The 11,898-nt window shown below is 45.1% G+C and overlaps 1 protein-coding gene across 1 annotated transcript; it reads left to right on the forward strand.

Annotated features, from left to right (window-relative positions):
- Positions 1 to 6,708: 6,708 nt before the first annotated feature.
- PSCA (prostate stem cell antigen) lies at positions 6,709 to 11,639 on the forward strand. Its single transcript, XM_082479246.1, has 3 exons — positions 6,709 to 6,932; positions 8,864 to 8,968; positions 11,203 to 11,639. The coding sequence occupies exons 1-3, from the start codon at positions 6,881 to 6,883 to the stop codon at positions 11,412 to 11,414; spliced, it is 369 nt and encodes a 122-aa protein (XP_082335372.1). The 5' UTR covers positions 6,709 to 6,880; the 3' UTR covers positions 11,415 to 11,639.
- Positions 11,640 to 11,898: the final 259 nt, after the last annotated feature.

Below are 11,898 nucleotides of genomic sequence, written 5' to 3' on the forward strand. Positions count from 1 at the left end.
GTAGAGACTAAATCTTTTGTTTTCCCTTGCTTCCGCTCATGGCCTTTGTTTTTGCTTTATTAAACTGCCTTTACCTTTAACAACAAGTTTTTTCCATCTTATTTTCTTCCCGCCCTGTCCTGCTGAGGAGGGGAGTGATAGAGTGGCTTGTGTGGGCACCTGGCATCCAACCAAGGTCAACCCACCACATTATGCTTCACCGGTTTTGCTGCTCATCAGAGAAATGCACCCCTTTGACTGCGCCCAGGTTGCAAAAGTCTGTAAATCCGTCTCCTCCCTTTGGGTCCTGTTGGATCTCTGTTTTAATCCCAGGCACATTCCTGTCTCTATCTTTTTGGCATCACGGTTTTTGCTGAAGAGTCTGAGAAGGCAGTTGTTAAGTCATGCTCTCTGTGCAGGGCTGTGGTATCGATTACAAGGAATCCACGCTTGGGGTCTGTGGCACCTCTGAAAAGGTTGCGGCGAAGCAGGATGTGCAAGATGCAAAGGTCAAGTAGAGGAAGGGATCTCTGACTCTTGCCTGGGGATGTGTGAAGGATGATTTCATTCCAGTGACAAAACCAAAAATGTAACTGCTGGGAACAGCTTTGAGTCACGCCATATGAAACCTTTTTTTTTTTTTCTTTTATGTGTGTATTTGTTGTTGAGCATCTGACAAAACATGACCGTCTGCAAGGCAGTGGCCTATTTAGGGCTGAGTATCTGAGCTCCCACGGTAGTCAGTAGAGATTTTGCCAACAAATGGAGCTGGGGGGGCACAATTTGTCTGACCAAATTCAGGTGTCAGCTTTAGGATAATTTGGACAACACCTTGAGATCTTCTGGCCAGATAGAACACCCCAATTGCATCAGATGAGCTCATTGTTGGTGGCTGACATGGGAAGAAACTCAGAGGATCACTGAATTTAAGTGTGACACAAGCAGTTAAAAACTGGTAACCTGAGGCTACACCAAAGAAAACTTTAAGGATATGGCAAGGAAACTATAAAGCAATGTGTTAGAAACAATTAGTTAGTTTATAACTATAAATTATAACTAGTTTATAACTAGTTTATAACTAGTTAGAAAAAATTTTATTCCCCTGGTGCCGCTTGCCGAAGAGCCTCCTAGCCAATACTTAAAATAGGATATAAAGCCAGAATAAAGCCCTCTCTTTAGAGCCGTTCATATACATCGTATTTAGCAAAACCCCTCTCTTTTCATAATGATGCCAAGAATCAAATCAATTTTCCAGCTAAACAGTTAAAACAGGAGGAAATGACAGGTATTAATCAGAATTCCCATTATCTCTCCTGGTTTGTACCACTCATCTGCTGTCCTAAGCATTGGAGCATTTGATAAAGCAGCCAGGAAAAAAACTTTTAATGAAACAGTTTTTGTAAGAATTTGCCAATTCATCAAAATCAAATTGCTGCATGACATCTCTCTGGCCCAATTAGTTAATAATTAGTTAACACAAAGTGGAAGAGTTCTAAGAAGAGGGGCAAAGACAAGTACAATTTAAATTCCAGTGTCTGTGGATAGAGCATCTGCTCAAGTAAAAGGAAACAGGACTTAAAAGGACTGATCCTTTATCTCCCGCATCCTAATTGCATGTCCTAACCAGCAGAGATTGGCTATTCTAGATTGATCTTGCGCTCCCTACATGGGTTTGATTGCAAAATCCATCCTGGACTTAAAATAGCTTTATTATTTCTGCGGAACATTTCTTTGTCAACAAAATGGTATTTTCCAACCCAGACAACATTTTGTCAACAAATTCACAACCAAGTCACAAAAGAGCCCTGACAAATACGTTTTTTCAAGAAAATACTTTCCCCATATGTACGACCATGAACTGAGCCCCCGTGCCACAGTTTCTTCCCTAAACTGTGTTAAAGCCGGGTAAGCAGTACCACCCAAGAGTCCTGGCCTCAAAATGAGGGCAAGGAGTACAAAGGAGGGACCATAAGTGGCCATGTATTGAATTCACCCACCGCCACATGTGGAGCAATTGTCCCTGCTGGCCCTATATGGGGCTTGGTGAGTCCAGCCATCAGGTCTACCCTTTTCTGCCTACAGCAGCCAGATTGGTAATTTCACGTTCTTCCCCACCAATATCCGTGATTTTCTATAGGGGCCAGAGCAATTAAATAATTTTCATGATGGAAGGAAAAGGACATAGACCAGGAAGCCGCTAGGGTGCTTGAGGGTCCTTGCCTGAGGTCTGATGTTGCCCTGTTGTGGGATCTCAGCAAAGACATGTTTTTCATTTGTGTTTCAAACTACCTTTTGCCACCTCTGTCCATAGGAAACTGCAATGCCTGGTATGCGAGGGGGTAAGAAAGTGTTTTGTGATGGCAGAGCAAGAATAGAACTGCTTTGTGATCATAGCACAGGCTACTGTCCCCACACTTCACCCCAAATCCAAGGCGTAGGCAGAGGAAAATGAACTCCTTTTTTCCTGCAAACAACTCGGAGATGCACGAGGCATCGCCAGCAGAAGCTGGCAGGAATCCCACACTCCAAGTCTTTTACAACCAAAAGAGCTTAGCAATTAGCAAAATAACAAAAAAATGTCAAATGCATTTTTGATGCTCTGAAGTTGCTGAGATTTTAAACAAACAGTCTGGGCTGCTCCCACACACCAAAAGGTCTGTGCACCAGCAACGTAGCAACAGCACCACCGTATGGGGATCTCCAACCTCTACAGCCTTCAGGAATCTTTTTCCATCTACAGTTTGCTCCGCAGCCAAGATTAACACCATGGTGGGATTAATTTGCAGCAATGCATTGATTTCATGGCTCTCAGCAAGAGTGTGTGTGATGTGAAGGAGAACTTTTTCTCCAAGGCTGGTCAGGCTAGCGTTCAAAATATGAAATCCCGCATGGGAATAGCTGGATGTTTGGGTCTGTTCCTGGACCCTTGTAGAAATACTCAAGGTCAAACAAGCTCCTTGCTTGCTAAAGCTTTATAAGGCTCACTGGTTGTACTTGTTAGAACCCACATATCTCAAAACACTTCCCTTGTGATGCAGGAGTCACGAGCCCTATTTGCCACTGGAGGAAGAAGAGGCACAAAGACGGGAAGGAACATGCCGAAGTTCCTTCAGAAGCCCAGTGACAAGGACCTCAGGACCTTTCTGTCTTTGCTCAATGTTCTGTTCTTAATGACAGCTCCAGTCTCTGTTGCTTGACTCTGGAAGATGTCGCAGGCAGCCTAGCCTTGCCTCCATGTGATCTGAAGCTTATTTGAACAGCAAACCTAGAAGTAAACCCTTGTAGTGTGAGCTGGACCACGACATGAAACAGCATTAAGCATCACAGACATAGCAGACAGAGTTTATCTCCACTGGCAGTAAAGGGCAGCCCTGGAGCAGGAGGAATCGTGTTTCCTGCTGCTGGGCCAGCATCGTGCCTGTCCATCCCCAGGCATGTGCACGGGACAGTGGAAAACAGCTGAGAGGTTGATAAAAAATACTTTAGGCTAGGAGAAGAGACATACTATGGCCTTTTGTCGCAAGCAGAGCAAAGCATGCCTGTAACCACATACACAGAAGAGGGTACAGAGGACTAGCTACCCCAGCTCCTCCTGACTGCCAGATATACAGGACATCCGTACATCTACTAGTTTTTAAATCTTTCTCTCCCCTTATCTATCCATCTGTCTTCCTGTCTATCCAATCACATGCCTCATTTAGGATCCATGCTTCTCTCCTTATGGACAAGTTTGTAATGCGATTTGCCTTACTGCCATCTAGTGACTCAGTTCTCATTTATTCCCCGCTCGTTCTGACTTGGGACAGTTCGCTGCCTCCTGAAGCTGCTTGCATTCCCAAGAAGGCAGTTGTGCAGCTGTTTGTTAGAAATTCCCACTTTGATGCCAAAAATCGGCTACTAAAATCCCTTATTGTACATCCCACGCACCCACAGATTGAGTAGATTCAGTCATCGCCAGCTTATTCACTGCACAGGTACCAAATGCCTTCCAGGAGTGGAAAAGTTAATAAGATTCCCTCTGCGACCCATTGCAACCTCCACACACTTACTCCAGGACATCCTGAAAAGGAGCTGCAAGCCACGCTCATGCTGAGCAAGCAAAGCAGTGATCTCTCTTCAGGGCCTGGTAGGCTCCTCCTGTTCTTGCGCTTCATTCTGGCTTGAATTAAGGCATCCGAGAAGGTGTTACACCTCCGAGGTTGGAGGCTGCAGGCTCTGCAGGAACCCCTGATGATCTGGCTCTTTCGAGGACTACAATTCATTCAGGAGCTTGGATGAGTGTGTGGAACTCCATCTCAGTTTCCTCTTTGCTGGGTTCTGTTGGGTTTGGGGTTTTTTTCTCTTCTGCTTGTAAGAGACATCCCCACAAAAAAAAAGTTAGTCTGTGATTGAAGTCTTAATACATTATCTCTGTCATCTTGCAGGCTTCACTACAGCCTCTTCAGACCACCTAGTCAAACAGTTGATACAGCCCAGAAAATCAGAGTGACTTTCTTTTGCCTTTGGAGACACTTGGTGTCTCTGTCCAGATTTCCCAGGCATTGTTTTACCTAGTGCCTTTCTTGTCCCCAAATTTCCAGCTGATGCCTACTACTGGTATCCATCCCCTCAGTGTGATCGGTGACACCATGCTCTGCACCACGGTCCACCACCCCTTTCCCAACCTGACACCAGGCAGGTGAACCAGGATACAGCAAATAATCAAGCCCTTTTTCTCTCTCTCCTCAACAGAAAGTTCCAGACCTGTATCTATCAGGAATCAGGAAAATAATATAAACAAAAAAACACCAAAACCCAAGTGATTTGTAGACATCCTTCGATTCCCAGGGGAAATAGATGGTCGTCTTCTTGCAGTTAGATGAACTTGGGATTTTATAACATCAGGATAATAAAAGATACCAAGCACACACCATCCTACGGACAACTGCATGTTAATGTATGTATAATAATTGTAACGGGGTACGTTTGCCATCTTCAGGAGTCGAGCAGGAACTGCACACAAACATTCAAGAAAAAAAAATAAGAAGCAACAATTGAGGTAAAGGGATAGGAATTACTGGGTTCTTACACAGCCTCGGCCTGCAGCCAAGCAGGACTGGGGCATGGACAGGCTCTTAGCTGTGTGCATCTCTTTTACAGCACCACGAGTCCTGGTCTTCGCTGGCAGCCCCGATGCTGTTAGAAAAAGAATAAAAAGAAATAATCGTACTAGGAGAGTTTGACTGGCAGCAGGTCAGGCTGCTGAGGATGAAAAGAGCACTGCCTCTTGCTTACCAATGAGTCACTTGAAGAAAGAAATATTTAATTCAAGGCCCCGGGTGGATTTGACGGGGGGACCAGGTTGTGCTTTCCCCTTGGCCCTATTGTTCCCTAGCACAAGGAACCAAACCCTACAGGGACTATCATAAGGGATTAAAAAAGAAAAATAACCTTAAATATCTCTGAATAAAGAACACCGGAATCTGAGAACATATTGCTACTTTATTTATCCAGCTATTCCATAACAGTTAGCTATAAACGAGATGTTCTGCAAACATATGGTGAAGCAAAAGCCAATAGACACTGAAAGAAGGTGTTGGGTTGAGGGTTTTTTTTCCTTTTAAGCAGAAGTTCAAGAGTCCAAGGGGAAGTAGTTAAGATCCCTGCAGAGGAAAGAGGATTTGCAAAATCATCCCCTGCACCAGATTCTCCACCGGTGTAAATCAGGGCAGTGTCATTAACTTCAGCAGACTTAGTCCAGCTGACCCTCTGTCATTCATCCCACAGCCACTGATCAAGAGCAACGATCCACCAACAGGCCAGCCCACCCTCCTTTCAATTTGAAAAAGGGCCTGGTGTCCAAAGAGCTAAACTGCGCGACAGCAAGTCCCTGGAAGCTATTACTGCAAAGCACTAAGGTCCTGATGTTTAAGAAAAACACGAAATAAAGTAAGAAAACATGACAAATTAAATTTACCAGAAAGGTCTGGTTTCTTCTATGCCGGCGCGTGCTGAGAAGTGGCCAAAGGACATGAGGGATGGGAGAGGTCTCCAATCAACCCACCAAAGCAAACATTCGCACTTCAGTTTGGAATGTGGCTGAACTCACCCTCATCTGTGATGAGAAGTGGCATTTCTTTCACAAGCTGGAATTGTTTACAGTACCCGCTGCTAGGAGTTTAAGTGTACAACCTTACCCAACCTATACTAGACTGGCAGACAAAGAGAAGCATGCCACAGTGCAGACGTGGCAGATAAACACAATACCAAACAAAGCCATCACAAAGTCCCTTTGATTTCAACACACAAAAAAAAAATGTGAATTGGCCATTGTTTTTTACTAGACTACAAACGATACACACAAATAAGGGCAAATGAGCACCTGGACACCTGGAAGAGGCCAATGCACTGTAATTTGCCCACATACCTTGCTACCACATGCCATGAGTGTCACAGAGACACTCAGACACGCAGATAAATAGCGGGAAGTGTTTATTAAAAGAACTTTATGTCCTTGATTTAAACACAATAGCTCCACTCAAGATAGCAATGGGGGTGGAGAGCCTTGTTCACAGGGTGCAACCTCAGCCTCACTGGCTCTGGGGAAATGCATAAGGCCAGCCTTGTTCTAAAGAATTTGGGTTTTTTTCCACTCGTGTGAACACTTTGCCCAAGGGTAGGAGGAAAGGCGGGGGCATAGCGGTGGAGAGGAGGTGCTGTTAGGCTCCGAGAGTCACAGTCTGATAGGAGAGGCACCTAACGCAAATATCACCACCACAAACCAACGCCTCCCTTGGTCCAGCCTTGCTCAGGTGCCTTTAGAGGGTAACCTCCTGGGCATGCCCAATTGCTGCCTCCCAGGGTATATAAACTGCCCCACGAGGAAACAACTCATATTCAGCACGAGAGAGGCTATCCCAAAATGAAGGTTTTCCTTGTCCTCCTGCTGGGAGCAGTCCTGTGCTTGGACTCAGGTAAGACAGCGTGGAGAGTCTGTCCCGTGTCTCCTCCATCAGATCTTCAGCTGAGAGAAAAGACTCGTGATGGGGTTTGGCAGTGAGGGAAGAAATGCTGGTGCAGTTGTCGCATGAAGATACTTGCTTTTTGATGGGATGCCCTGGGTGTTGCACAGAAAAGATACGTAGTCCCACTCTGCCGATGGTGCGATCCTAGTGCTGGATAGTGCAGCTTCCAGTAAAGAAAAATCCTATACAAATCTGAATTTAATCAAAACCAAAATTATTTAAGCTAGACCACATAGTTACGTGTGTCTGTGGTTTTTTTTAAGTGGGGTGGGAGGGTTATATGCTTTCTTCCCAGGCTATCAAAATTGCAATATCTTTGCAAAGGTAAGTTTTGTTCCAACTTGTTTTCTGACTCTTCATTTCAAAAGTGGCCTCTGATGCTGCACAGATTGTTAGAATTTTAATAGGAGAGAAAAGGGATAATGCCATGGCATGTTATTTTCTAAGTGGGATGGGTGGGATCTGGACACCGTCACTACTTTTTTTTTTCAGCCTGACTAGGAAAAAGATGGTTTTAAACCAGCTTTTCCCTATTACCAGAGAACAGAAGAAGCAGATCTGAGCAGAAACATTGCTCAATCGGCAAAGGATGCTGAAGGAATAGGCTGAGAAGGGTCTCATACAGTCCTGGACAGACCCTCTCCTTTGCCAGCTTCCATCAGGGTGCTCTTCATTGCATTAAGAGTCAGATAAATGTGAGAGCAGAATGCAGCACTACAAGCAAACTGAGGTTTGGCTCCTTGCCTCTATGACTGCGTCAATCATTTATACCAGAACAGTTTGGGCAGGGGGGAGACCAAATGCTTCAAATCTCTTCATGCTCCTTTTCTGAATAACACTAATTTCTATTCTGTGTCCTAGAAGGGTGTGTTAGGCATTAGGGTGTTGACTTTAGGGAGTCATGATACAAGCCTGTGGTCATGGAGTTAAAGTACATATATATACATCAATTCTCACACTTGCAAGGCTCCAGTGATGTCCTGGGGCATGTGTTGGTAATAGGAACAAGTAATTGCACCATGCTCCTGACTCCTCTGGGGACTAGTTTTCATCAGGGCTAGATACTTGTAAGCTGTAATGCTTATTCTGCCTTTGCTTGATATGTGTAGCAGCACAGCAGCTGTTAACGATGCTGACTTGCATCCCCTATAGAATGGCATGTCCACGAGGGGGTGGGAACACGTGGTGACCTGGTTTTCAGAGGGAGGAGAAAGCCGTGTTTGCACTCTGCTTTCTAAGGGGTTGTGTGTGTGTGTGTGTGTGTGCATGTGTGATGGAGAGTATGTGTCACAAGTTGGTCAAACTGAGACAACAAGCTGGAAGAGACCTTGCAAATTGCCTGTTCCACCCCTCCTTCACCCTCTCTTCCCTCTGGGTGTTCCCTCTTTCACCCAACCCTGGCAATGCTTCAGCGAAGGCTCACAGGCCCACCTGGTGAAACACTAATGTCTATAGAGGCAGACAAATAATATCAACCTGTGTTTCTGGGGACTTCATCCCTTCATCCCAGGTGGGAATATCACAAAAAGCCTGTTCCAGACATGAACTGGGATGCAGAGGAAGAAGTATTTGGGAAGCACTTCCCATTGACTGATGAGACCAGTCAATGAGACCAGCTATCCAGCTGGTCTCTTTTTGCTCCCTTACTACGCTGACCAAATCTGAAACTCCTTCAGCAACCGCAAAACTTGATTCTCACCTCAAGTGAGTGTACTATTCCCCACCGAAAGTGGAAAAAATATCGTTTTCCCAATAACAGAGATGTTATTTCCCTTTGATGACCCACAGGAATGGTCCTGTTTCCCAGTGAAAGCACTAAGTTGGATGCCTTGGGGAGCTTCAGAAAGATTTGCCTTATAATCCCTCTTGGTCTCTTGCAGGGTCTTCTTTGCGGTGTTACAGCTGCACAACACAGCTCAGCAACTCCAACTGTCAGAAGGAAGTGGACTGCAAGGAAAAGGAAATATGCAAGACAGATGTGATCAGTAAGACAAAGTGGGGGTGGGCAATGTCGTAGTTGTGATGTTGGAGCCAAGCATGGTGCTGGCCTCAGGTGTCCAAGCCAGCCCCACATACTCTAGATACACCAGCTGGTATGGACCGGCAAAGCTCAGTGTGCAGCAGGAAGAGAAAAGCCATCTGGGGAGAAAAGGTGATAAAAAAGCTTTCAGGTGATTTTCATGTTAAGTAGAAATGAGAAAAGAAAAACGTTTATCCCTTGGTGATAAGTGGTCCCTAGGTAGTGGGGCTGGCCATCACCAAGTCCTCTCCCCACACTGGGCATGAGAGTGTGATTACAAAGTCATATTAGCACATGCATGCTTTACCCTATAAATGCCTCACTGTGTGCAAGTAGATCATGCTAAAAACTGAGCAGTACAGCCAGTACTGTGCCAGTGCCTGGAAGGAATTTTAGGAGAGTGCAGTTGCACTTGACATCAATGCCTGTGTCAGGAATAATGTGGCCACCAAGACTAGGGAAGTGATCATCCCCCTGTACTCGGCACCTATGAGGTCCCACCTCAAATACTGTGTTCAGTTTTGTGTCCCTCACTACAAGAAAGACGTTGAGGTGCTGGAGCGTGTCCAGAGAAGGGCAATGAGGCTGGTGAGGTGTCTGGAGAACAAGTCTTATGAGGAGCAGTTGATGGAACTGGGGTTGTTTAGTCTGGAGAAAAGAAAGCTGAGGGGAGACCTTATTGGTCTCCACAACTACCTGAAAAGAGGTTGTAGTGAGGTGGGCATTGGTCTCTTCTTCCAAGTAACAAGTGACAGGACAAGAGGAAATGGCCTCAAGTTGCACCAGAGGTGGTTTAAATTGGATATGAGGAAAAATTTCTTCACCAGAAGGGTTACCAAAGATTGGAACAGGCTGCCCAGGGAAGTGGTTGAATTGTTATTCCTGGAGGCATTTAAGAGATGGGTAGACGTGATGCTGAGGGACATGGTTTAGTGGTGGTTTTGGCAGTGTTAGGTTGATGGTTGATTAAAGGTCCCTTCCAACCTAGATGGTTCTATGATTCTGTGATTCTATGACATGGAAAATACCTACCAATGTCTCTCACCTGTACAAAATTAGGTTTATTTCTCTTTCAGAACACCAAAAAATATTTGCTTACAAGGACAATAGTTAAGTTTGAAAAATTTGGAATGTGAATTAAAATGTGAGGGGCTGAGTCTGGAGAAACCTAGTCACGAAGTTAAGAGCATTCAATGACAGAGCTGGCTTTAGGCGGATTCAATGAAAAGCATAGAATTTCACTTAGGCCTATCTACAGCCAGCTCTGAACGCAGCCATCTGTGTGTCTTTGGGTAAACTCCTTTAACAGATTATGATTTAATTCTCCCATTCTAGATCTGGAAAAAAAAAAAAAAATAAAAAAATTTGCCCTGTCTGGATCTGTGGTGACAGCTCTTAGACCCGGGGCACAAAACCCACCAGTGGCATGTTCAAACTCATCTCTGCCAGACAGTGAATGCAATACCTCCAGCAGGCATTGTCCTTGTTGGAAACGTGCAAACCCATGGCCGTGGATTCACATGCAGGAGAGCCAACACATTGTATAACCCACTGGCCCTATACACTAAATTTGTGTATGTCAAAGACTTGGTGTCCAGAATTGATTGTGCAAGGTCAGGAGATCTCATGCAGACCATAATCTGCTGGTAACCAGCAGTTACTGAGTATCGACCGGCCACAGAAAAATAGGCTGTGTCTCTCAGAAACAAATAAAAAAATAACTGTCATCTGTGAAATGGGAATAGCCGTGTTTCCATAACTTCCCTGGGTGTTGAAAGGCTCTGTGCAACAAAGACATATGGGATAGGAGCAAAGATCACCCCCCATGCTTGTTCCTCATCCGTTAGTAGCTTAGGCTCCCCAACAGAAGTGTTAATGGCTACATTTATAATTAATTAAATTATTAGGCTATCTGTAGTTGGTGCTGTTTTAGAACCCCCTGAGAATTGTGCTGTGGAATACAGTGCCTTAAGCAAACATTTGGGGATTGAAACCTTTCCCTCCCTGTTGACAAACCGACAACCCAAAAATACAACCTGCTACAGTAAAACATGCAGCTGTTGGGAAACACTTTTTTTTTTTCCCCAATAAGTGAGCTCAGACAAGATTAACAACTCATTATTCAGTTCCATGAGGTTTAGCTTGGCTTGGCTTGGCTTGCATTGAATCCTCATAGTAATGGTCCTGTTTTCCTTCCAGAGGTCGCAGGGGCCTTCAGCATCATCAACAAGGGCTGTGACATGTCATGTGCACCAGCCTATCAGGACTTCAGTGTGGGCACCAGGAATATCTCCTGCTGCAGCAGCAACCTCTGCAACACCAACGCTGCGGGCAGTGTGAGGCACAGCTATGGGTTGGCAGCAGGGATAGCAGCCAGCGTGCTCTGGCCCTTCCTGAACAACAGACTGTGAGGAACAAAGAGGACTTCCATGACCACGGAAAGTCTTGGAGCACCCTTCTCACAGGAATTGTAACCAGGAGCAATGTGGCGTGTCGACCACACAGGATGCTTAGAGCTGATGGCAGATCTTTGCCGTATGATAGCTTCTTCATTACTGTTAATGTATTGCTCTAGTGCTACCAGATAAGAAAACATGTGTGCGTGCCATCTGAATAACACTTAAAATACACTTATTTCTGAACCAAGTGTGAGTTCATTATCTGTATATCACTTAGTCATGTATTTCTGCAGCCAGCAGGAACTGCAGTGGGTGTGTTGCATGTCCGGCCAATGTTCAGTCTTGGTCATTGCTATGTAATGGTGATATGTGCCGAGAGGTGCCGTGGCAGAGCAGAATAGAGGTGGCATCTGTACCTCCAAAGTTTGAGGGGCTCCAGTTTATGACAAACGCTGGAAGGCACATAGCCCAAGAAAACCCATGAAATGCAATCACA

This window comes from Vanellus vanellus (assembly GCF_965231255.1).
Source record: "Vanellus vanellus genome assembly, chromosome: 2".
Classification (NCBI taxonomy): domain Eukaryota; kingdom Metazoa; phylum Chordata; class Aves; order Charadriiformes; family Charadriidae; genus Vanellus; species Vanellus vanellus.